Source organism: Bos mutus, chromosome 26, assembly GCF_027580195.1.
Source record: "Bos mutus isolate GX-2022 chromosome 26, NWIPB_WYAK_1.1, whole genome shotgun sequence".
NCBI lineage: Eukaryota > Metazoa > Chordata > Mammalia > Artiodactyla > Bovidae > Bos > Bos mutus.
In genome coordinates this window covers 5,565,555-5,592,173 of record NC_091642.1, presented here as the reverse complement: position 1 = coordinate 5,592,173, position 26,619 = coordinate 5,565,555, and the positions used below count along the sequence as shown (strand labels likewise).

Genomic DNA, 26,619 nt, shown 5'->3' with positions numbered 1-26,619 from the left:
AGCACGCGTGCATAGCCCCTTTTAAACAGATTTTTTTAGAGCCGTTTTAGGTTCAGAGCAAAAGTGCCCAATGGGGATGAGGTAGGGAGGGGGCAAGTGATCTCTTACCTTCTGCGTTCAGCCCAGAGGGTTGGCTCTCCTTAGCTGTGGGCTGGTGTGTTTCTGTAGATGCTACGTAAGGACCTGAGCATTCTGCTTGTGTACTTCCTAACTTCCTACTCGTATCTCCACTCTGAGAGGGAGGGGGTAAATGTCATCAGGCAATGTGGTCATGGTACATTTGGGGCATAAGAGGTACATATTTTAAGACAGTGATTCTCAGCCTTAAGTGTATTTCTCATATATACTTAGACACTCATATACACAGGGAGCTGTTAAAACATATTCTTGCCTAGGTACCCCGTGCCTGTCCTTGAACTTGGATCTTTGTGTCTCTTCTGACTGTTGGCAGAGGATGAGCCCCTGCAAACAGCTGCTGTGCATCTTGGCCACCTGGACGCTCAGTGCCAGGTTGCTCTGAGCAGGCTGTGGGGAGGCGTCACTCTGAGCCGACCCGGCCCTTTGCCTCAGCCTCGTGCTTCTCATCACTTCTCATGGTGCCTGCCTGGCTTCCTGCCTTTGCTGTCCCTCCTCCATCAGCAGCATCCCGACGTCCCCTTCCTTCTGCCCCTGCATCCTATGATGTCGTATTTCGGGGGTGTTCAGGTCCTCCTCCGTCACACGCCCATGGTAACTACATATGGCTGGACGCCTGGCTTCCTTACAACGGACCCTCATACCTGAAAATAGAAATACTTGGGCTCCCAGATTGGGGGTGACGCCCCCAAGTCCTTTACTTCTTCCTTTGACAGCAGGAACCTTTGAATGCTCAAAGTCCTCACCAAAGCAAGACCAGTGAGGGAAGGACATGGTGACGGGCGATTTCAATGCTTTCTCTGCTGAGTTCTGGGCTGGGGGAGCCCCAAAGGGACTGTCACTCCTAGAAAGTAGCAGAACGGAGGCTGCTTTCAAGTTACTGGTGCTCAGACCAAGGGTGTGTTTCTTGCTCACATGCTGCCTTCTTGCCAGTAGTTGCTGGGCCCCTAGACGTGTCCAAGCTAGAGACTAGGGAGCTTTGACAAGAAAGCTGGACCATCAGGGGGCCTTATAGTCAGCTGGTGGGATGAGCCCCATGATAGAGAGAGGTCTGTGGATGCAGGAAGGTGGCTTATTGCGGACTGGGCTGTGGGAGATGGTCTCCTGGGTACAGACTCACTTGTTATGACCCATCTAGAGCTGGCTGTCTGAGCTGCTGCTGCAGATGCCGAAAGACTGATGGGACTTGGGCTAAAACAATCGCTGTGTGTGGTGGTTCGGAACTGGCGGTCAAGATGTGGTCTTTTGCATAGGAGCATCTTAACATTAGATGGGATGCTTCTGTTCCCCCTACAGATCCCTTTTCCTGTTTTGGGGTGGTAGAGATAGAAATTGTTCATATTTAGTATTTGGTCGTATGTCATTAGGGAAGGGATTGTGCAAAAGGAAATACCCGGGACTTGTTGCTCACTTACCTGCAGTCAGGTAAGGAGGCTGAGCAGAGACAGCTTGTGTCCAGCACCCTGGGCTGTTTGTTGGGTTCCTCACTGTGTTGGTCTGAGCTGGGGCATGGGAGATGTTCTAGCCACTAGATTTTGGGCGAATTCATTTAGGTCTTTGAGCCTAGTCTCCTCCACCGTAGAGGAGGTAAGCGTGAGGATTAGATGCCAAGTGTTTCTTGAAACATTGTCCACAGACGCCAGCACGAGGCGGCTAACTGTCGCCACGTTATTACTGCTTCCTTACTCGGGGGCCGGGCGACTGCCATGCGGCTGCGGGTCAGTGCTGCCTGGTGTGGTCACCCTGCCCCAGGTGGCTCTTTTGGCAGAAATGAATGAAATCAAAGTAACAATTCAGTCCCTCCATCACACTTGCCATATCTCACGTGCTGCTTGCGATAGAACATTTCATTTTGGACTTCCCTGGTGGTCCAGTAGTTAAGAATCCGCCTGCCAATGCAGGGATTGACCCCGGGTCTGGGAAGATCCCACATGCTGCGGAGCAGCTAAGCCCGTGACCGCAGGTGCTGAGGCCCCACTCTGGAGCCCACGCTCTGCCATAAAGGAAGCCAATGCAGTGACAAGCCTGAGCACCGCAACTAGAGAGGAGCCTCTGCTCACTGCAGCTAGCGAAGCCTGCAGGCATCACTGACGACCCAGCACAGCCGAAAATAAAGAAATCAATAAGTAAACAAAAATAGAGTATTTCCTCATCTCACAAAGTCCTGTTGGAGCAAAGAAGCTTAACTGGTGCCTATTGGTTAATAGAGGAATTTGTTAAATGGAGCTTTGCTGTTTAAGCCCCATCCCTATTTGGGCAGGTATTTTTCAGGTAACTTAATTGGTCTTTCAAACATGGAAATGCTTTAAACTTGAATATAGAAAAAAATTCCACGGGTCAGTTCATGCTTCTTGTTGGTCAGAAGACATTCTGAAGTTCTTTTGTTTGTTTTCTGTAATGGCAGCCTTTAAGCACAGCCGTCTCTCTTTTTTTCTTGTCTCCAGTGATGGATGTAACGGATATAATAAATGGAAAAGTAGATGATGAAGACAAACAACATTTCATTCCATTTCAGCCGTAAGTATGAGACAATCCAAGTGCTTAATTAACCCCATAGAATATGGAAAATGTGTGTTTGTAATAGTTATCTTTATAGTTCAGTTTATAAATTCAGCATGAATAGCAATTGATTATTTTATAATAACGAGACATCTTAGTCACTTAGTGTAGGGCGTTTTTGTAGCCATAAGAAACCTGGGTCAAAGTTTATGGTCTTGAAGTACAAGGTTTTATGTGTGATCCCTGACTTGGCTTATCACGTAGGACATGCAGAGTTAGAGTTCCTCTCTGGACTTGAACATCTCCTTACACCACGGATGAACTTAAAGTATTCACATTTTCAAAATACAGTACTTCAAATTCATCATGATAAGTTGCTGTCTTCCAAATAAAAAAACCAAACAAAATAAGACTGAATTCTTTTGTAAAGCGAGAAATAATCCTTGTGATTTTTCTGTCCCTGGGTTGCTTCAAGTGGACGCTGCCTGTGCTTGCTATGTTTAGGGTTTGTCTAGTTCTGACCTGAAGTCTGTCAAGAGGTGTGGCGAGCTTGGAAAGCACTCCGGGGAGCTTCATTAAATTGACTCTCTGATTTGAAGGCAGTTTCCGTGGAAAAGGTTGAAAGAATTGGTGTTATTTCCCTGGAGATTAAAGCCAGAGAGGGCACTTGGATAATGGTTTGTAGTCCCTTCAAGGGCACTTCTCCGCCTCACACAGAGGTGGGGAGAGAGGAGGAGGAATTAGAGCGGTTTAGGTTAATTGCAAGAGGCGGCTTCCTCCTGGCGGTGTGAAACCTTAGAGGAGCAAATGATAAATCGAGTTAGAGTGACCTGTCATAGTGCCCTGCGTTCTTGTCTTTTCTCCTCATTTCTGGTTTCTACTTGATTCCGGGCTTGAGAGAAATTTTATTTTAGGCAGTTTTGATTGTTTTCAGGTGCTAACCAAGGGAGTTTTGAGGCCTGTGATGCTGGTGGGTGGTGGGATGAATCCTGTCCTGGGGCGGGGGGTGGGAGGCAGGAGGCAGGGGGTGCTTTCCCTTTGCATCCTGTCTTTGCAGGACGGACCACGCTCTTAGTCCCAGGCTGGAGAAGCACGTGCTCCAGGTGGAATAGAGTGGTTCCTTTGCAGGCAGCTGATCTGTTCAGACAGCATCCCCAGCCTGGCTCAGTAGGAAGTTAGGATAACAGAAAAGCATGAATGTGCTCTAAATTGGGGTTCACATTTGTGTATTTCACCCCACAGCTGGAGGCAGTGGTTTGTTGTGGCTTCATTGCTTTAGAGCGATTCTTCTGTGCAACACTGTAACTTCTAGCTACGTGTAACGGTTTGAGTTCATGAAAATTAACTGAAATCAGATATTTCCTGCCTCCATCACAGTGGTCCCATCTAAAGCCTTCAGGACCATAAGTGGCTAGTGGCTGCCAGATCAGTCAGTGCCGATGGAGAACGTTCCTCTCATCATGGAATGTTCTGTTGGGTGATGATATTAATACTGTGGAATCACAGCCAGTGATGAGAGTTACAGAGGGAGCTCGGTTCTACAAAATCTGGAAGTTTGTTTAGTAAACAAGAGGAACGTCATCTTGGAATATGAGCCGATATCATGGTAATCAATAAAGCACACGAGTATGAAATGATAATGAGTTGCCCATGAGAAAAAAAGTGCAGCCCAGTGCTGTTTAGAATGCCGTTTAGATACTAGACATCAGAGTTTCTTCATGTCCAAATGAACCACTGCGTTAAAGTTACCTGTTGCCTACTACTGTCTTCTGGGAAAAGTCAAAGAAAAAAGTTTTTTTGAGTTATGGTTTGAAAAGTGAGAGGGTTATTAGTTTTAGACTCACTAATCTAAATTTCACTGGGACATGTTATGACCTGGAGATGGCAGGTTGCTGCCATCTTTTTCTGTCCTGTAGTGAAATGTCCACTTGTAAAAAAATCACATGTTCAACTCGCATTGTAGTTTGTGACTTCTTGCTCCATTAAAGGAAGACTGATATCCAGATTCATATGTTCAGTGTTAGAGACAAAACAGAAACATGATTTTAATAGCAAAATAAGCAGGGGAAGTAGTTCTTTGGGAAATGCCATGCTAATGAAACCCATTTTTTGCTCCATTAAAACTGATTTATTATATCACAGGGTAAGTTCTAGGGGAGGAATCATAGTGTACATTTCTCTTTCTCTCTTTCTCTGTCTTTTTGAACTTGGGGAAGTAAATGAAAACAGCCCTCAGCTCCCTTGAGTCATGTGGGCTCACGGGATAAATAACACTTGTCCTTGTTTTTGGAGATCATTTTAAACATCACACACTTATCTCCTTGCTCACTGCATGTTGCGCTTGGCTGTGCTACATGGTATTTCTCTTTGCCCATGTCGCCTGTTTGTATTTATTTCCTCAGTCCTGGTACACTTTCTGCAGAAAGCTCCTGATTCATGAGTCCCCTGAACACTGATGATTTATATCCATAATTGTGTCACAGTTTTTAACTGCTCAGACATGGCTGTTGTGTTCTCTGAAGATTATTCCATTGTTTTCACATTTAATTATTTTAGGCTATGTGGAGTACACAGTCTGATGGAGCAGAGTCCGTACTTAAGCTTCCCAAGCAATTGGGTCCGAGGGATCTTTTTTTTTTTTTTTTTTCATCTTGATTTTGCTTTTCCCTTCAAAGCACCCACCGCTCAACCTATGCTCTGGCCAGGAATTACTGAAATAGAAGACATGGTCATAAACATGCCTTGGGATTAAATGCTGTTCAGTCGTGTTGCTTTCAGATCAGTTCCCTTCTTTGTAAACTGTCTGACAGGCATGGAGTGTAGCTCTGGTGCACCTTTATCCCCGGGGTAGAGTCGAGCTTGTTTGCTTTACTTCTCTCGTGTGGTTCAGCATTTCCTGATCGATGCTCTTCCCTGTCTCTCTTGTCACCTATCCTGTCCTTTGTCGTGCGTTGCCTCGTGCCGACTCTCTCTCACGCTCGGTGGTGATGCTCTCTCGTGTTCCCTTGTTCCCGTCACCTCTGGGTCCCCGTGCCCCTTGTCTCCTGTGGTCTTGGTCGTCCCGTGCCCTCCAGGCTCGCGTTGGACGACGCCATCCGACACAAGCCGCTGAACATGTCATCCCGTTTTTCACCCAGGGTGGCAGGGGAGAATGACTTCCTTCAGACTGTTATAAACAAAGTCATTGCTGCCAAAGAAGTCAACCACAAGGGCCAGGGTACGTATCCTATGGTTTCGTTCCTTTAAGTGTCCGTGTGCATGAGCCTGGGAATGTCCTGTGTGGTTTGAATTTTAGTTTGATGATGATCATGACGTTGGTGATGATGGTGATGATCGTGTGTGATAATAATGGTGGTGGTGGAAACGGTGATGGTGATGATAACAGTGATCATGGTAACGGCAGTGATGATAATGCTGATGACGGTCATGATGATAACAATGATACTGATAATACTGATGGTGGTAATGGTGATAACACTGATATTGGTGATTGTGATGATGATAACAAAGATGGCAGTAATGATTACAAAGATACTGATGGTCATGCCGCTGACGCTGATAACGCTGGTGGTGTAGGGTAATGGTGTTTGCCCATTGTCCCTGGTGTACGTACAGCCTGTGAGGCTCTCCTCACTGGTCATCTTTGTAAGCACTACTGAGAACCAAGCTCCTGGATGAGAGAACGCTGACTGGATACTAGGATTAAACGCTTGCAAAGAGCCCAGAGTCGATGGGCCAGGAAGCAACTCCTTTGTCTGTCTTCCTTAGACTTCTCCAGCCGTCTCTGCTATTCACAACACTTGAGTGACTTCAGCAGAGAATGAAATAGCCATCCCCTGCCTGTGATTTCACCTTGCTGCTTAGAGACACACAGACATTCAACGCAGCCCACCTCCCCGTGCGCGCAGTCCTTCTTGCTGCTTTTTCCTCACTCGTGTTGTGAGCTAAGCCCTGCCATGTTGTCTTGTGGGGCTTCCCCACTCCACACCCCTGAGAAAGCAGTTCCGTTTTGCAGGCCAGTTCCCCTTCAGGTTTGTAACTGAGGGGAGTTCTCCTCCCTCGCGCACCTGGCGTGCAGTCATCGTTTTTAATCCCACGCTGACAAGTTTCCCAGGGGCTGACCTTCTGTTGGCAGAGGCTATGAATCAATCACCTTGGGCTGGTGACAGTTGGCACTCGCCTGGCCGGGAGGGCTGCTGGAAAACAAGTGTTTGCTGAGGCCCTGCCTCCAGCCGGAGGGGAAGTCACCTTCAGAGTCTCCCAGGCCTGAGACTGGTGGGACAATCCGCTTGTTAGTCCTTGATTAGATGCAGGCTTGCCATGGACTCAGTGGGGCTCAGGTGAACGGACCTGTTTCATTGTCTGGTTACCTTACGTCACTCGATTTTTAAGAAACAATTATCTTGATTCTTTTCCCATTGCCCTGAGGGAGAGTGTGAATCAAGTCTGAAGAACGTTCTGCAGGAATTAGCTGCTCCCGTTCCTCTGCCGGACTGTCTTTTGGTTTGAACCGCCCCTCCCCGCCCGGAAAACAACAAAACCAAAACCTCAGCCCCAAACGTTATTGAACCATGGCCTCTGTAGACAGAGCAATTTTCAGCTGACCCAGGACCCGTCTTCTCATCAATTACCAGCCCTCCCAATTTGCACTTTAATTGAAAACCACGGGGAGACCCAATTAAAGCTGTTTGATTGGAGTCACTCTGGGGCGGGGTCCCCAGGCCTCTGGCTTCTCTTGCAGTGTCATCAGAGTTTTGATCCAGTTTTATTACAGGGTCACCTGGGAAAAGTGGAGACTGCTGGCAGGCCAGCCGGAACTTGCTGAAAAAGAGGACCCAAGCCCCGCCTCTGTCCGTCTCCTTGTTACTGTGGCCAAAATCTGTGTCACGGAGATGGGCTGAGGCCAGGCCCCGATTCCTTGAACTTCTCGGGGAGGAGAGTTGGTTTCAGGTCATGGTAAGAGCTAAGTGACAAGCGCATTGACTGCTTTCAAGCGGACCGTTGTGGCTTTCTGAACCAGAATGACCTTGGGCCATGTCACTAGCTCGTTGGCCTTGAAACAGACGTGAGGGAGTGACCTTTTTCTGGGGCCCACTCTTAGGCCTATTTCAGTGCTTTCCAGGGAGAGCTGGGCAGGGCCCAGTAAATGCAGCACAGAGCAAGCTGCAGGGTCTCTGGGGTTTTGCCCAGCGAAGCTCCGATTCCCATCAGTGGTGACCCCTCAAGTCACAGTCAAGTTCATGGAGCCATGGGAGGGACTTGGAGAAACATGACCTGTCCCTTTTGTGCTGGCTTCCAGGCTTTGGCCTAGTTTAGGTTTGCATCTACCTCTTTCCTTTTCACAGTAGACAACATCTCTTATATTTAGCCCAAGTTATTCTGAAGCCTGGACCCAGAGGTCCTGGGATTTTATCTGGACGTTGAATCCTCACGTGCGTCCATCCATCTGCTCCTGTTGTTTGAAATGTGTGCATGCATGCCTGCTAAGTTGCTTCATATGTGTCCACCTCTGTGACCCCATGGACTGCAGCCTGCCAGGCTCCTCTGCCCATGGGATTCTCCAGGCAGGGACACCGGAGTGGGTTGCTGTACCCTCATGCAGTTTATTTTCCCAACCTAGGGATCGGCCCCTGTTTGAAATACAGCATATGCTAATTCCCTTGTGTTTAGCTACTCTGATTAAGCAAAAGTCAACCTGAAATGCACTTTTCCTTTGAAAATTGGCCTCATTTCCTCCCCTGAGGAAGTGTTTTAAGCCTAGCATAAACAGGAAAAATTAATCTCTGTGTTTAAATTATAACAAGCGATGTTACCTACTTACCGGTTTATCAGTGAGTTGAGCAAACTGGTACTGATGTTATCTTCTGATGGGTGGGGGGATGTGAGAGGGGGGTGTCCCGCAGAGCTGAGTAAGCAGGCCAGGCCCCCAAGGGCTCAAGGATGGGGAGACCCTGACCTGCCTCCTGAGAGTGACCCCTCCACCCCTGCCAGCACGGCATGTCGTTGAAGACAGCTGACAGAGCCACTGCTTTGCCTCCTGCCTTTGACTTCATTAAGTGTTGGCTTTCTCCCCTTTTATTGTTTGATCACTGCTCCAGGAGTATTTTATACAAAACGCATTAGCTTTGCAGAGGGAGGAGGGGCGGGCAGGCAGGGCTCACAGGGTCACTGTGCTCTCTCCTGGGGATCCGTGCATCTTGTTTCTAGGCCTTGGAAGTCCCTGTTTCCCCCTTGGAGAAGGGGGTTGGGTGGCGTGAGTCCCCCTTCTCTGTGACATCGTGAAGCAGGGACGGGGCCGCCCTGACTGCGCCACCCAGCCGTGTGGGTGATCCACTGGTGCCCACCGCCCGGTGTTCCGTGGTCTCCATGGTTTCCCTTCTCGAGAGCCCGAGAGGACTGGGTATTTTTGTGGGTTCATGAAACTGCCTGTGTACCTCCCAAATCCTCCTCTGCTGTCATCCTTCTTGGGAGCATGGGAAATGATAGCCTTCTCAATCCCCTCCCAGCAAAATGCTACCTTCTGATTTATCTTCAACATATTATCAACTCTGAAGAGTCATCAGGCCTGGGCGAGGGCAGCACGTAAGTGCTGCCATGTCCTTAGGGTGTGCCAATGCGGGATTCGTGTCCCAGGTGGTCAGATGCTGGTACCTCCCCCGTGCCAAGCTGCTCTTCCCTGGAAGCTCTCCTTTTTCTCATCCACTGCTACTTTCTCTTAAGACATTGCCTGGTGAATTAAAAACTGCTGATTCATTGAAATAGATTTCGTGAAGACTTCTAAAAACGTACAAGATATGAATATGTACGAGATATAACATGACTCACGCATCTGTTGCTTTCCTAGGTTTGTGGGTAACGTTGAAATTACTTCCTGGAGATATCCATCAGATTAGAAAAGAGTTTCCTCATTTGGTGGACAGGACCACAGCGGTGGCTCGGAAGACGGGCTTCCCGGAGATCATCATGCCTGGTAAGAACGGATGCATCCTTTAGTCCTTCTGCGCATGTGCTGGATGCAGCCGCAATGGGAGTGTTTGTGTAGCTTGCCACAAAGAGAGATGTGTACATGGGAACTCAGGCAAGCAGAGAGCGGAGCATGTAAAGCCCAGCATGGTGGTGGGTCATTCCCACAGACAGGACTGCGGTCAGAGGGACAGCTAACCAGGGATCAGGCCAGGGGAGGAGGTCTCTCTTGGCTATATTAATCGTAATCTGGGAGCAGTCGTGTGGAGTGACTCCTGGTGGTGCAGTAACAGGGACAAGAGGACGGAATGAGCATCGGCCAAAGAGACGTCCAGGTGGTTTCTGTCACCGGCTGGGGAAAACGCCGCCGCGATCGCAAGCAAACCCACCGCTGGTCGGTGCTCTGTTGTTGCCCCAGTCAAGATGCCTGCCATGTCTTCTGCCCGCCTTGTCTGGCAGGGAAGGATGGGTGTGTGACATCCCACTCACCCTGGCTGAGAGCACGGAGAGTGTTTGGCCGGCGATAATGCTTAGTGATGTGGTAGAGGGTGAGCAGGCAGGGACCTTTCGGAGAGCCTGTGCAGAATTCACTTTTTGGCTCCAAGGAATGGATTGATGATGATGGTGGGGCAGGCTTACAGTGATGCCCCCAGGTCTGTTCTGTGATCCCTAACAGCGTTTGAATTGTCCAGAATCTGTTCACAATGAAGGGAGTGCAGTTTGGGTAAATACACCCTAGTATGTTCCATGTTTGGAAAATAGCCCTCTGGGTTGGTTATGGGTTAAATGACTCCCCCCCAGAGTGATCCACCACCCTGAAACCCCACCCCCTGGCCTCAGCTGTGAGTGTGCAGGCTGGGGTCACACACCTTGCTGGGTGTCTCACCTCTGCCCCTCTGTGGCTCTGGGCAGGTTACCCCATCTCTCTGATCTGTGTTTCCTCCCAGGCATGAGAACAATACTATTCCTACCTGGAGATCTGGCTGGAGTTAGGATGCTTTAGGGTTTAAGTATCAGAAAGCACGCGACCAGCTCAGACAGCCTCACCCTGGGGATATTTGTCGGTCATGTGGCTGAGGGAGAGAGACAGCCTGCTGCCGGGCCAGCCTGGACTGCCAGCTGTGTTTCTTTGTGTTTCCACTGTCTCCTTTGCAACTTGACTTTATCCTCTGGGGACAGGTCATGCTGGCACCCAGCTTCTTCCCAAATCCCAGTGTCCTGAAGCAGATGACATGCTTTCTATCCAGTATTTCCAAACAGGGAGACTGATTGTCATCTGACCCGGCCTGCTCAGGACTCCTGGGCGCCCTGGACAGTGACAGGCCGGGGTAGGGACAGGTGCATGTCGGCCATTGGGACTTCTCGGAGGGGGCAGCTCCTCCCGAAGACAAAGGTTGGATGAGGGAGACAGGGACACAGTCTGGATGGACATCTGATTAAGAGGAGGCAGGAGAAGCAGGAAGGGACAGCCAGCACGCATGAATATACAGGTTCCGTGAGGAAGCCCGTGATGTTTACACCTGGTTCTCACTCAGGTGTGTGAGTTACCTTGCCAGTACTGCCCCCATCCAACCGTGGTTAAGCTTATTATACTGATAATGAGACCCCATATTAAGGTTAATCTGTGATATTTACAATATGATTTCAGTTTCCAAATAATGTTCATATTAATCATCAGATTTGATATCATGAGATCTTGGGAAGCCTGTGAATCTTTATCTCTGATATCTGTGGGACACTTTTTGGTTTGCAGATAATGTTGCCATTAATTACCTAGCTTGATCCTCAAAAGGATCCTGGAAGCCTCCACATGGGTGTTGAACTAATTCCCATCACAATTAAGCCACAGCCTCAAGTCACATGGCTAATAAGCAGTGGAAATGAGGGCAAACCACCCTGTGGTCAGCACTTGCCTGCAGCCCCTGGCGCAGGGCTTTGCTGTAGGTTCCCAGGGAAGAGCCGGTCACTCAGGTGCTTCACAGTTATCCCTTTGTTTATTATAGGGCATTTCAGGGACATGTTACCTCTGTTCCTCCAGGCAATTATGGCTCATTGTCAACGCTGTTAAACTGATAGGAAAAGACATCTAACATCAGCTAGATGGAGTGTTAGCCAGTCTCACCTGTATAGGACGAAAGCGTGGCACACAGCACATTTAGAGACGATGGGACACCTATTGCTTGTGGAAGTCGTCTGCTCCGTACACAGCTAACGGATTTGGACTTCTAGCGGACGTATCGTTTACATGTGGATTTGAGACGCAAATTTATACATGAGGACAGCGTCACTGTCATCAGGAGCCCTGTGCGCACACGGGTGCTTCAGAGTTAGCGCTTGTTTATTTTAAGGGCATTTCAGGGGCATGTTCTTTCTCCTCCCTTTCTCTCTCCAAGTGACTGGGAAACCTGGGAACTTCTAGTTCACACTGGTTGTGTCTCCCTTACGATTGACAGACTTAAAGAGTAAGTCTAAACCTCTAAGATAATCTCCTAGTAGGTTTGTGGGAAACCTGTACAGCTGACCATTGTTCTGGCTTGTTTGGTGTGCTGAGTTGGCGCTTGGCGTTCCTGCAGTGAGCAAGCCCGGCTTGAGGGACTCACCCATGTTCTCTGGGGCTGAGGGATGCTGAGAGGCTGGGAGCATCTTACCCTTGCGGGGCACGTTCATTCAGATCCCTACGTTTAGCCTGGTAGAACCCATGCCATCCCGCCACACGCGTGTTTATGGAGACACGCATCTCCTTTGCACAGTGGGAGAGCTGGCCGTGCCACCGTTGTCCCTGCTTCTCACACCTTCTAGTGGCCCCCTGGAAATCCTGGGGTCCTTCTGAGGGATCCTGGTGGGGAAGGTGGCTGGAGGCGTGGATGGGCCCACCGCGTCTGCTTCCAGCTCCTTCCTCCCCAGAGTGAGAGCCCGGGAGGCATTTGCTAAGACCCTCTCATGAGTGCCCATTAGGGATGCTGACCTCCGTATGGGATCTTACTTCTGGACTGGAGCCAGAATCTCTAGGCCAATCAGACGAGGAGACTCTGAGGTTCAGCCACCCCGCTCTCCAGCACAAGCTGCTTCTCTGGCTGCTGAAGCCCCCTGTGAAGCTGTTGTAGCCCTTTTTGATGACGGCCTTGGTGCTCTGATAGAATTTTCAGGTGGAGAGATTGTGCAGACCACCTGCCTGATCAGTAAGGTGGTTTAGTGGTAAGTGGCCCTGAAGGTTAAGCGACTTGTCTGAGGTCACACAGCAAGGAAATCAACTCTGAATATTCATTGGAAGGACTGATGCTGAAGCTTCCATATTTTGGCCACCTGATGTGAAAAGCAGATTCACTGGAAAAGACCCTGATGCTGGGAAAGATTGAGGGCAGAGGAGGATGGCAGAGGATGAGATGGTTGGTTGGCATCACCGACTCGATGGACATGAGCTTGGGTAGGCTCCGGGAGATGGTGATGGACAGGGAGTCCTGGCGTGCTGCAGTCCATGGGGCCGCAAAGAGTCGCACATGACTTGGCAACTGAACAGCAGCAGCCTGGACCTGCAGCCTTGCCTCCTCCCCCGGCCATGTGCACCATCGTTCTGAACTTCTCCGTGGTCCGTATCAGCGATCGCAGCCCTGCTTCCTTCCAGCAGCTGCTGTGGCAGGGGTAGCCACCCACAGGGATTATTACAATGATGACTTTTAAATGAAAGCTTAATTTAATAGTCACATACATTAAAAGCCAGAATAGAGCCATCTAAAAAGCAAAAGAAAAACAAGAAACCAGCGGGATTTTTTTTTTCCTTCTGGGATTCTTGTTCTTTGCCCAGAGCAGGTCGTTTGCCGCTCTTGACACAACCCTTGCTCATGTCCCCCGGGGGAGGGAAGTTGTGTCAGACGTGGGAGGCGGCCAGACAGACGGCAGAGCAGCCTTCAGAGGGTAGCGGTGCTTCCTCTAAATCATGCTGCTAACGAAGCTTGCAGAGTTTTCCCAATCGGACCCTTACCAGGGGCTTCATGTGTTCTCAGCTGGAGGAAGCGTCTTGAGCTCATCTGTTGCATGCGTGTGGTCTTATAATTTTTTTTTTTTTGCACGGTTTAAGGCCCATCTCACTTTCAAATGTCTGAGTCTTTTCTTCTGCTCCCTGTGGCCTTATTCAGGAGCTGGACAGCTGCCTGCCTGGAGGAGAGATGATCCTTTGCAGAAAGTTTCTTGACCCATCCCTAGTCCCTGATCCTGGGTGTCAACTCAGGACATTGGCCTGTGGTTCAAATGCTGCTTTTTGTTCAACTCCATAGTGGAATGGAAAGGAGGCCAGCGTTGCTGGTGATCCTCGGGGTGCTGACTGCTGAGTCGCAGATGACAAGGGCTGGTGATGTGGGTTGCAGTGGGCCATGGATGCTGAGGGTTGGGGTGACAGTAGGGTCAGTGCAGACCCACTGACCGCATCTGAGCTGCTCTGGGCACAGGCTGCCCACAGAGTGTAGGAGCCCCCTGCCCACGAGAAGCCCCGAGCAGATAATTGGAGGCTGAGACATTTTCCTCTTTCTTGCGAGTCTTACAGTGATGATGCAAATTGCCTTTGTCATGCTATTAAATGCGGAGACTGTTTTGTAGAAAATACTTCATAATCACCTAATACAGTATTTATGATACTCTGCTCAGAGGGACAGTGAGTTTGGCAAAATTCACAGTTACGCAATGAATAATGGATTGGTTTCAAAGGTGTAATTTTCCCCCCGCCAGGTGATGTTCGAAATGATATCTATGTAACATTAGTTCAAGGAGATTTTGATAAAGGAAGCAAGACGACAGCTAAGAACGTCGAAGTTACGGTGTCTGTTTACGATGAAGATGGAAAACGGCTGGAGGTATTTGTTGTTGCAGAGCTGAACCTGTGGTGTTGGAGTCTTACCTCCCTTATGTGCGCCTTGCCTCTGCTTCGGAATGTGAAAAGCCAGTCTTGTTTCTCAGGAAGAACGTTTGCTCTTTCTTCCTTTTCCTTTACCCAAAAGGGCTGGTTTCCACTGGGTCCCGCAACTGGACAGTCTCTGGATGTCCCTGGGGTCCTAACCACCTTTGCCAAACCCCTCCTGGATCCCCGCTTGCCAGCATAAACCCAAGGCTTGGAGGGCGAGTGGCCACACTAGATGTTCAGATACTGTTGTTAGCATCTTTTGAGATGGGAGGAAACTGAGGCCCAGAGAAATCAACTTGACCAAGGTTAGAGAGCCTGTGAGAGGTGGAACTCGGGCTGGAGTCGGGGCCTCTGACCTTGTGCTTTCCTGGGTGGTGGTCGGGGAGACCTCCTCCTGTGTGGTCGCGGCACCCTGCAGCTGTCCTGGGAGGGACTTGGAGACCGTGGCCTCCTCTGAGGACTGGAGGCTGAGCCCAAGCAGGAGTCCCTGCCAGCTGCCTCTCTGGACCATGACTGCATCCTGGGCTTCCCGGGGCCCACGTGGCCCAGGGCAGTAACTTGCGGGTACCCATGAGGCTCGGCTCTGCCTGGAGGTGGGTGCATCCTTTGTCTCTGGCCGACATCCAGTGGCCCTGCCCTGCCGTCTCTCTGGAAACAGGCCAATGCTGCTCCTGGGCTTTTCTGGTGTTTCCTTAGAGCCGAATGGTCAGTGTCTGGAGGAAGAGGATGGAGAAAGGTCAGCTCCTTTTTGATCTGTAGCTCTTTTCTCCAGCCACCAGGAGACAGGCGGTTTCCTGCAGGTCAGGGTGAACGTTACTAGGGGTACGGAGGGTGGAAGACAGTAGCATCTCCAGACCGTGTGGCCATCAAGATTTGGATGTCTGCAGGCAAGGTTTTCTGCTGGCCGCCGGCCCCAGCCCGTCACTGGGTGGGGCGTGTTCTGTGGGCCCCGGGTTGTTGGCATTCCCGGGGCAACCTTGCTCCTTCTCCCGGCTCATCTAACAGGGGCGGGAGGAGGAGATGGATGCAGTGTCAGGCTCGACGAGGGCTGATGCGAACTCTTTATGCTTCTTTTAAAGCATGTGATTTTCCCGGGCGCTGGTGATGAAGCGATTTCAGAGTACAAGTCGGTGATTTACTACCAAGTGAAACAGCCACGCTGGTTTGAGACGGTTAAGGTATCATCTCCATGACCCTGTTCTCCTATGGGGCGGGTTATGAGATGCTCATTTGTATCCTGAGGACGTCGCCCCCTCGCACCTCCCCCCGCTCCCCAGGGCTGCCTGCCAGTGGGTACCTTCTGCCAGCCCTGGGGCGCTTTCAACAAAGTCGTTCAGGAAGGTTGCTAAGGAGCCTTGCTGGGGTTTCTTGGAATTTACATTTACTCTCATCTCCTTTTGGATGTAAAAGCAAGACTTTCCTGGAGACAAACAACAGAGTCCTTTACAGACAGCTATTGTCTGTCTCTTCTCAGGTCTGTTTTATGTCAGGCGTGCTGTCTTTACAGCAAATGGAAAAAAAAATAGTGGTGGTAGTACATGGAGGACATCACTGGGGAGATGGATCCTGTTCCCTCAGCTGTGATGCTCCGAGATTCCTAGCGCATCCCCCGACACCCCGCCCACCGTGAACCAGCCCGCACACCGCGGGCTTGGGTATTGGGACCCCAGGCCAGTGGCTGGCTCTGGAATGCAAACGTCAGCTATGAGATTACGGACACTCTTGGCTTAAAGGCAGCATGTGTTGGGTCTTTTTCCTTTTACTCTAAGTCCTGAAAGAACTTCTTCTGCTGCAGCCAACGGCAGGTCTCCACAGTTACGAGGGAACATAGGTACCTCCAAATTGGGGCTAAAAACATAAATGGCAACTTTAAAAAATAGACGCTTCACTGTGAGGATCAGCACATAAAAAAAAAAAAAATTCAGCTTCCTCTTCCAGTCCACGTGGTATCCTGGACAGCATTATTTGGTGTTCAGGGCATTTGCCTTTGGGAAGATCACACCCTGTGGGGTAGAAGTGTGTGGAGTGTTCCAGGATGTCTCAGCGGAATGAAGCCGATTGTGGGGGAAGGTGCCGTAAGGGTGCTGACTTGCCCTGTTTATCGCGCAGGTGGCCATCCCCATCGAGGACGTGAACCGCAGTCACCTCCGGTTTACCTTCCGACACAGATCATCCCAGGACTGTGAGTAGCCACACGCTTCGTTAGCCCGTGTGTATTTATTATTGTGCATTTATTCTGGATTGTTCTAGATGGTGGTTACCGTAATATAGGGAGGTCTTGACACTCCAGCTCCATGTCAGGGTGAACTCAGTCCTGTGAAGTGCTGTCTGCTCTGGTTGAGCTGCTCCCTGGAGATCTTCATTTTCTTCTCGAATTTGTCCAGTGAGGTGCCCTTCCTTCCTACTCTGCCCTTGGGTTTCGTCTTTCCTATTTGTTTTGTGATCCTGTCCCATCTGTCAGAAAATCGCTGAGCTGTAACAGACAGATTTCACAAATTGCTTTTAATGCTGTTTGTGCTGGTGCTGAAAACCTTGAGCCCTCTCTGGCTTTGCTGGCGGCCACTGGCATCTGGAACTCAGGCTGACCTTTTCTCGCCGGTGTTGGTATAGCCTTGGACATGATGCCAAAACTTTGGGAGGAAAGAACGGCTGTTCGCATCACTCACCTTCCAGAAGGATTTAGCATCGAAGATGAAGTTTGTCTCATAGCCTGTGTTGAATTCATTGTCTGCTAAGGATCTAGCCCTCTGTTAGCCACCAAGTACAAAGTTACACGGGGAAGACGCATTACTGCCCTTTGTGGGCTGTATCCATCTGGCCGTCAGCTAAGATTTGGGAACGCAAGTGATGATACAGTTGTATATGTAGTGGCATCAGGGGAAGGGTGGCCTCAGTGGGCGTGTTTATCACCCACGACCCTGTGGGGACCAGAGCCACAGGGGTGGGCGGGGTCCTCAGCCTTGACTCTGTGTGTGTTTCCAAATATCTCAGCCTGAGGGGGAAATGCCCGGGGAGGGGGGGTTGATGACCAGGCAAAGTGGAAGCTGCCCTCCCCTTGGCACAGTGCTTGGCATAGAATCAGTTCAGTTCAGTTCAGTTGCTCAGTCGTGTCTGACTCTTTGTGACCCTATGGACGATAGCACGCCAGGCTTCCCTGTCCATCACCAACTCCAGGAGCTTACTCAAACTCATGTCCATCGAGTCAGTGATGCCGTCCAACCATCTCATCCTCTGTCAACCCCTTCTCCTCCTGCCTTCAATCTTTCCCAGCATCAGGGTCTTTTCCAGTGAGTCAGTTCTTTGTGTCGGGTGGCCAAAGTATTGGAGCTTCAGCTTCAGCATCAGTCCTTCCAATGAACATTCAGAACTGATTTCCTTTAGGATGGACTGCTTTGATCTCCTTGCAGTCCAAGGGACTCTCAAGAGTCTTCTCCAACACCACAGTTCAAAAGCATCAGTTCTTCGGCGCTCAGCTTTCTTTATAGTCCAACTCTCACATCCGTACATGACCACTGGGAGGTTGGCCTCAGAAGGCACACATCTGCCCACATCCACAGAAACCATCAGCTGATGCATCTGGAATTGCTAACAAGTTGCAGAATGGTGTTAGACTGTTCACATACCAGCACCAAACTTTCCCAGCAACTTTCTCAGCTTTCTTTATAGTCCAACTCTCACATCCATACATGACTACCACCACAGCCTTGACTAGATGGACCTGAGGCAAGTCCTGGAGGCTGTGGTTGGCTCTGCACCCTGCACAGTGGAAGTCGTGGTGGCGGGGGGCAGGAGCTGCTGGGGAGGTGAGGGTGGGGAGCCCCGCTGGAGGGCAGGCAGAGTTCTCGAATGCACAGAGGACTTCTCTCAGAAGCATGCTCCCCCTTTAGAACACCATCATTCCCCCTAATTAATAGATTAGACTAGGGCAGAGGGATCTCTTCGGTAGCATTTCAATTTTCCAAATCCTTGTTTTCCTTGTCAGTTTTTAAGTACTCATTACAGACATGACGCTATCACGATACAGTTGCATAATTAATGAAGTCTCCCCAGCCACAGCTGGCAGGGCTGGGGGAACTTGTGGAGCTTAGCAAGTGTGATGATGGTGAAGTTGGTGGGCCACCCTAGCGATGAGGGCCACAGGGGGGCCCTTGACGCCGCCTCGTCTGCGCACACTCTGGGGCAGAAATGGGGCGAGCTGAGGCCACACTGCACCCCCTCCCTACTCTCCCCAGCAAAACATGTTGCTTTACCTCTTCTGGAAGCAGGTGACGGGGTTTCTCATGCTGGGCTCTGTCCTTGGGGTTGCTGGGAAAGTTTGGTGCTGGTATGTGAGCTGTCTAATGCCGTTCTGCAACGTGTTAGCAATTCCGGATGCATCAGCTGGTGTTTGCTCTGGATGTGGGCACATGTGTGCCTTCTGAGGCCGACCTCCCAGGAGTTTCCCTTCTTTGTAGGGGGGCTGGCTGGGTGGGCAGCCCTGCCTGCCCTCTGGGGCATGAGGTCTTCTTCTGTGACTCCTGACGTGTAAATGTGTTGTCTGCCTCATCATGGCTGCTAATGAACATGTGATAATTGCAGTCCATTCCTGATGTAAAGAGGCAGTGTTAATAATTTAAAGGTGCGCTTTAAAATTCTGTCCTACTTAATAGTAGGGCTGGGGGAAGCTGTCTGCTGGCAGGTATGGTCACGTGTCTTGAACCACGGCTGATTTCACAGAGACATGCTTTAATGTTCTTCATGTCTGCCCAAACTTAGAACCTGGTGGATCAGATGGAAAAGAGTCCACCTGCCAGGCAGGAGGCCTGGGTTTGATCCCTGGGTTGGGAAGATCCCCTGGAGGAGGGCATGGCAACCCACTCCAGTATTCTTGCCTGGAGAATCCCATGGACCGAGGAGCCTGGTGGGCTACAGTCCATGGGGTCACAAAGAGTCGGACACGACTGAGCAACTCAGCACAGCACAAACTTGGAAGGATCTCTTCCTTCTCTCTTGAACACTGAGAAGTTTTATGTTTTCAAGAACCCTTTCACTAAGTTATTTTTTGATTCCTAGCGTACATATATTTTGCCTGTATCTGTCCTTTTATCTTTGGTTAGTCAATTATCACCCACCTCATTAGCTAGCATTTACTGAGCACCTATTATATTCCAGGAATGCAAAGATCAGTGAGATACACTACCTCATTCAGTGGTGTCCTGCAGTAAGTATTCTGAGCCTCTGACTCAAGGTGGGCAGAGGTATTGCTCTTGGATCTCTGTTGTTTCATCTCTAAATATAGAATCTGGGATCTGTAATTTTAAAGTTATTTTCTAGCCTTGAACTCAATGGTTCCATGCTGTGTTCAGCTTGCATCTCTGAAAATTCATCACACATCCATTTCTTCAGCCCAGAGGCCTCATTCATGTCTACCTGATCGGGCACCTGCCCACCCTGGAGCCTGCACTCCCCTCTGCTTACCAGCCCCACTGGCTGTCGGCCCCCAAGCAAGCCAGGCCGCTCCTTGTTAGGGCCTCTGTATTTGGCCATCTCTTTTCCTGGAGGGTTTACATCTTGGGTCATACATAGTCTGTCTTCTCAGAGAGACCTTTCTGACCATCCAGCTGGGTCATCCCTGTTCCCATCATAACGCTTTAACAAGCTCCTGACTTTTGTTTTCTTTGTTATCTGAAAGAACTCGTTTGTTGGCATCTCCCCAACTAGAACAAATGTTTATTGAGTATCTGATATATAGCGGGACTACGTTACCCACTGGGGAAATAGCAGTGAAAAAATACACAACGTTTCTTTCATGGGAAAATCCAGTGGATGAAGCTAATGATAAGTTTTCACGCATACATACACACACACGTGTGTGCACACACTCGGCGCATGCACACACGCACACACACGCAGATGCACACACACAGTACAGGCTTGGTAATCTGGTAGTGATAGGGATTTGTCTTAATCTGCTGGGCAGTCACAGCAGAATACCACAGACTGGGTGATTTAACAGTGGAGATTTCTTACAGTTCTGCAGGCTGCAGGTCTGAGCTCAGGGCACCTGTGTGGTCGGGTCTGGTGGGAACCCTCTTCCAAGTTGCAGACAGCCACCTTCTCGCTGTGAGCTCACATGGAGGAGGATAGAGCTGGTGTCTGTTCTGTTTCTTATAAGGGCCCCCGTTCTATGGGGTCAGAGCCTCAGCCTTGTGACCACTCAACCTTAAGAGCCTCCTTTTAGGCCTTTTCTCCAGGACAGCTGTGCGGGGATTAGGCTTCAGCCTGACAATTTTGTTGAACAAATGAAAACCTAACAGTTCAGCTCCTGGCCATTGTGAAGACCGGTCAGCTGAGTGCCAGGGAAGACCAGGGTCTGCGATTGCTCTTCTGGGCAGGCTGGTCGCTTCCAAGCAGGTGACTCCTTGGTGGAATCTTGAATGAAATGAAGAACTGAGTCTCCCATGCTGATTTTGGGGGAAGAACTTCCTCGCCAAAGCGAATGAAATTTCATGCTCAGGTGTTTAGTCCGCCTGTGCAGTGGAGGCCTAAGGTGGGCATCTCTCTGTCTTGACTTCCGTGTTGACTGTCTGTTTTCTCAGGGAAGGATTTGCCCCTTATAGTGGTCACTTGTGATGGCCTGTGTGTTCTGCCATGTTTATCTGTGAATCTCTAGGCTGCAAACACCATCTTCACTGTGAGTTCTTTCCAGTTACTCTTGGCTTTCAGTATTGCAGACTCCTCTCCATGTTCCCCTTCAAACATCCTTCTGCTCTTGGCCCTTTCCTCCAGGTTCTGACTTGAACTTCCACGAGGAAACTCTAACATTGCTCTGAATTTACAGATTAGTTTGAGCCCAAGGATCCCTTTGTGATATGTGAACATTGTCTCCATCTCCGTGTATTTATGTTTACTTCAACATCTGTCAAAACAGTTTTGTAACTTTTTCAGAAAGGCAGCTCTCATGGCATTTTATGATGTTATTTTTGTCGTGACGGCTGTTGAAAATGATTATTGATCTCTGTTGCAGCTAAGGACAAATCTGAGAAAATATTCGCCCTCGCTTTTGTAAAGCTCATGCGCTATGATGGGACCACCCTGAGGGACGGGGAGCACGATCTGATCGTCTACAAGGTACGTTCTTCTTTCTGTTGGTGTGATGCTGTTGATGTTGACTGCTTCAAGCCTCTTTGGGCTTCCTGGCCTGAGTGGACATCTCCCATCTTTGTGGCAACAGTGCTCTCTAGCAACTTTTAATTCTGAAAATGAACATTTCAGATGACCAGCTTTTTAGCTGTTCCTAAGGGGAGATGTTTGTTTGTTTTAGTCGCTAAGTCATGTCTGACTCTTAGCGACACCATGGATACCAGGTTCCTCTGTCCATGAGATTCTCCAGCAAAAATACTGCAGTGGGCTGCCGTTTCCTTCTCCAGTGGATCTTCCTGACCCAGGGATTGAACCTGCATCTCTTACATCTCCTGCATTGGCAGGCACATTCTTTACCACTCGAGCCACCTGGGAAGCCCATAATAACACATTAGATTCTGTTTAAAAAAATGCTCTGTGAGTGTGAATTCATCTAGAGGGACAGGGAAATATTAAAAATAAGCAGTTTAGCACAGGATCTCAGTTCAATATTATGGCTGTTTTTTTCCTATTATTATTATTTTTTGACCGTGCAGCATGTGGGATCTTAGTTCCCTGATAAGAGATCAAACCCATGCCCCCTGCAGTGGAAGTGAAGTGTCCTAACCACTGGGTCACTGGGGAGGTCCCCTGCTCAATATTATTTAGCAAATTAGTCGGGAAAATAATTTAGACAAGAATAGACACATGTAGACGTGTAACTGTAGGCTTCCCTGGTGGCTCAGTGGTAAAGAATCTACTTGCAATGCAGCAGATGCAGGTTCAATCCCTGGGTTGGGAAGATCCCCTAGAGAAGAAAATGGCATCCCACTCCAGTATTCTTGCTTGGAAAATCCCGTGGACAGAGGAGCCTGGTGAGGTACAGTCCACGAGGTCGCAGACGAGTCGCACACAGCTTAGCAGCTAAACAGCATCGACATGTGTAACCGGATCACTTTGTTGTGTGCCTGTAAGTAAGCACAGCGCTGTCAGCCAACTGTCCTCCAATAGAAAACATTAAAAAATTAAGCAAACTGTTTAGGAAATAATAGAGAACAAATGTCATGATGGTTCAAAGGATTAAGAATCACAAGGGGGTAGAAAAAATTGCCTGGGGCCATGAGTCACGTGTGACCTGTGGCGGCCTTAAACCCGCAGGCGGAAGCGAAGAAGCTGGAGGACGCGGGCACGTACCTGAGCCTGCCCTCTACCAAGGCCGAGCTGGAGGAGAAGGGCCACTCGGCCACAGGCAAGAGCATGCAGAGCCTCGGGAGCTGCACCATCAGCAAGGACTCCTTCCAGATTTCCACGCTCGTGTGCTCCACCAAGCTGACCCAGAACGGTGGGTGTGGGGCGTGGAGAGCTGCACGCCTCTCCGCATGTTTTTTCCTTCTGCCGCCTCTTTCTTGTGCTCCCTGCTGGATGCAGGAGGCTTCCCCAGGTGCCTGACTCCTACCCATGAGCCCTTCATTGCTCTGTGATGGCCTGTGTGGATGCTGATGACGGGGAAAGAGGGCGGGGCTGACGGCCCTTCTGCTTTGAAACTCACATTCTGCTTTTACCCTAAGGATGAACCTCAAAGTGATGGATTTACTTTTTCTTAAAAAATTATCCATCTACGTATCTAGATATCTATTTGTTTGGCTGTCCTGGATCTTAGTTGCCGCATGTGGGATCTAGTTCCCTGACCAGGAATTGAACCCAGGTCCCTTGCACTGGGAGTACCGAGTCTCAACCACTGAACCACTGGGGACGTCCCTGAATATACTTTTGAAAAAGAATTTTGGCCAAGAGAAGGTAGCATGGCATAAAGCAAAGTCTGCATAATTGGGAGTCAGACCAATGCCCCAGGCTTGAACCCTGGGAATGACCTTGAACTAGGGTCCCCAAGCTAGTGTTCCTCATCTGTGTCCTGGTTATATGCCTGTCTCCTAGGACTCTATGAGGGCTATGGGAGGTGTAGGGTGTGAGACTCCACCCTCTTGGGTCTTCCCCTCTCCTCTTTGTTCATTGAAATAATTACCAGTTACGTTTACTTTTAAAAGCTGCTGTTGATAACATTTCTAGTCCCCCCGACGGGGAGATAAGGCGCCCCTTGCTGAAGCACTCACACCAAAGCACGGTCTTAAGGCAGCATCAGATGGTGCCCGGCTTCCCTGCTCTGGCGGCGAGGCTCCTTGGCCTCGTCCCCACTGCTCGCAGCCTCCCTGCATTGTGGCCGCCTGGCCGGGGGCCACTTCTGATTCCGAGTACACCATCTGGTTGAGGCAGAGACCCCTCTGCACAGACCCTACACTGAATAATCCAGCTTCCCAAATGTGACCGTCTCACAACTGTGCGGAGTACCTTCATGTTCTCTTGAAAGTCAGCTTGAAAATCCAATTTTTCCCTCTTAGCCACTTGATATGGATTTTGATTATTAATGTCTGTTGTCATGAATTGTGTCCCAGGGGTTGTCCTTAAAGCTGGGGCCCAAGGGACAGTCATCGTTTGGACTTTAACAGGATAATCAAGGGCCAAAAGTAGCCCATATTCTGGAAGCCCCTGCTTGGTAGCGGAGGGTGCACTGGGGTAGGGTATGTGGGCCCTGTTTAGACTTTCCCCGCCTGCTGTCTCCTCCTGGTTGTACTGGTCTCTGCAAGCTTTGTTTCTCGCCATTTGTCTCAGGAGTAAATTGGGACCGGCTGCGGGGTGGGGCGGGGCGGGGTGGGGTGTGGAGGATGTGTGGCAGAGAGTAGCATGGCACTCAGATGCTTGAAGGCCATTTGGATACATCTTTCTAACAATACCTTCTTACCACGGTTTGCCTGGTGCATTTTGAATTCTCCCAGCCTGGGGTCCTGCTCTGAGCAGGTGAAAACCCTGCCCAGGGGCATTGGGTTCCCTGCATGCCTGGGGAAGGGTAGGTTATGTGCAGGCACTTTACAAGTTTAATTCCCGGGAAAGATGCCACTGGCAGGTTGGGCGTGGGTTTGAGCCTGGGTTATAGCGAGGATGACCCCATAGGTCAGATGTCACCCTGGATACAGCCTTCACAGTCCATTCGCCCGATGACCAGCTACTCCTTCTAGATAGCAGCTCCCAACCTTATTGGCAGCAGGGACCAGTTTTGTGAAAGACAGTTTTTCCACGGACTGGGGGTAGAGGGCTGGGTGGGATGGTTTTGGGGTGATTCAAGCACATCACACTTATTGTGCACCTTATTTCTGTGGTTGCTGCATCAGCTCCACCTCAGATCATCAGGCATTGGATTCCAGAGGTGGGGGACTCCTATTCTAGGGCCTCTTTGAACTCAGGGCAGCCTCTCTCATGGAGTACTTTAGCTTCTGCTGTGTCGTGGCATCTTCACTGCATCATAAGCCACCCTCTTACCTATGGGTCATATTCCAGAAGCATGTTTGGAAGCTGTTATTTGCAATTTGAATATGTTTCCCCATTAAACAGTGTTCTGAATAGCAGGTAGGTTGGGCCCACCCACAGAATCCTCCTTAACCCTCATGTCCCTGGAGAAAAGGACTGCCAACCAGGATATTCTCAAGGTATTAAGTCACAGTAATTTCCCAGGGAGATGCGTCTCGCTGTCTCTGACTTCCTGACTCTTCGAGTTCCACCAGTCTCAGGGTAGTCCTCTGCCTGGGACTGAGGGCAGGGCACCCTGGCTTCCGCAGCGGCTGTTGCTGGGCAACCAGGAAATTGCAGCTCTCAGTGATGCAGCTTACTGAGAGCCAGGGGGACCCGTCTTTTGTTGTTCATTTCACACCAGCCAGCAATGCCTCTTCTCGGGATGGTGGCTTGTCAGGTGTGTGAGATGGAGTTGCCCCAGTTGGCGTTGAGTCCCAGATTCTCATTTGAGGGAGTCATTTTTCCGAGACCATGATTTGTTCCTGCGAAGGTCCGATACTTAGGGAAAAGGAGTGGCTGCATTACTCATCGAGATTTGTATGAAATGTCTCTGTTCTCAGCACTATGCTGGATGCTGTGGGAGAGAGCAGACAAAGCAGGAGATGTGGTTCCTCTCCTGAATCAGCTTACTGCCGAGTAAGAAACAGAGAAATCCTGACACAGAGTGTTGTTACAGGCCAGACTGCAGTGGCTACTGGGGATTGAGAGAGCGCTGGGCACCTAGGGGCTGGTCAAGCTCCCCCTCCTCAAAGGTGTTCTCAGAAAGATACAGCTGGGCCAATTAGCAGTTTGCAGACACCTTTGAGGAGGGGAAGCTTGGCCAGCCCCCTAGGTCCCTGCTCTCTCTGACCTCTCTCATTTCCCAACATCTCAAGGGCTTCCCTTGTGGTTCAGATGGTAAAGAATCTGCCTGCAGTTCAGGAGAGCCGGGTTCCAACCCTAGGTCCGGAAGATCCCCTGGAAGAGGGCATGGCAACCCACTCTAGTATTCTTGCCTGGAGAATCCCATGGACAGAGGAGCCTGGGGGGCTACAGACCATAGGGTCACAAAGAGCCAGACACGACTGAATGACTAACATGATGATCTTTTCTCAAAAGAACAATGTAGAGGTGAACCTCAGCCTCCTTCTAATCCAAAGTGCCACTAACTTTGCTTGAATGGATTCAGATTATTAACTAGCCTCTGTTTAAAAAAAAATGCTGGTAATTCTTATGAGGTAGAAAGCTCCCTTTGGAGAAGGCAATGGCACCCCACTCCAGTACTCTTGCCTGAAAAATCCCATGGGCGGAGGGGCCTGGTAGGCTGCAGTCCATGGGCTCGCGAAGAGTCGGATTTGACTGAGCGACTTCATTTTCACTTTTCACTTTCATGCATTGGAGAAGGAAATGGCAACCCACTCCAGTGTTCTTGCCTGGAGAATCCCAGGGACGGGGGAGCCTGGTGGGCTGCTGTCTATGGGATTGCACAGAGTTGGACACGACTGAAGCGGCTTAGCAGCAGCAGCAGCAGCAGAAAGCTCCCTTAACCCCAGGACTGAGAGCATGACTGAGCAGGATGTAGCCTTTCTCATGACTTCCCTTTTGATTAGAAATTAAAATGTGTCAGCTTTCTTGATGGATGACTAAAA

At 49.8% G+C, this 26,619-nt stretch overlaps 1 protein-coding gene across 1 annotated transcript in view; it reads left to right on the top strand.

Annotated features, from left to right (window-relative positions):
* The window catches only part of DOCK1 (dedicator of cytokinesis 1), a 559,920-nt gene that overhangs the window by 80,803 nt on the left and 452,498 nt on the right, over positions 1-26,619 (top strand). The window contains exons 11-18 of the mRNA XM_070363418.1: positions 2,580-2,652; positions 5,709-5,851; positions 9,479-9,604; positions 14,317-14,441; positions 15,568-15,666; positions 16,598-16,670; positions 21,495-21,598; positions 22,748-22,931. Coding sequence (XP_070219519.1) covers positions 2,580-2,652; positions 5,709-5,851; positions 9,479-9,604; positions 14,317-14,441; positions 15,568-15,666; positions 16,598-16,670; positions 21,495-21,598; positions 22,748-22,931 — 927 coding nt within the window. The remainder of the gene's footprint in view (positions 1-2,579; positions 2,653-5,708; positions 5,852-9,478; positions 9,605-14,316; positions 14,442-15,567; positions 15,667-16,597; positions 16,671-21,494; positions 21,599-22,747; positions 22,932-26,619) is intronic.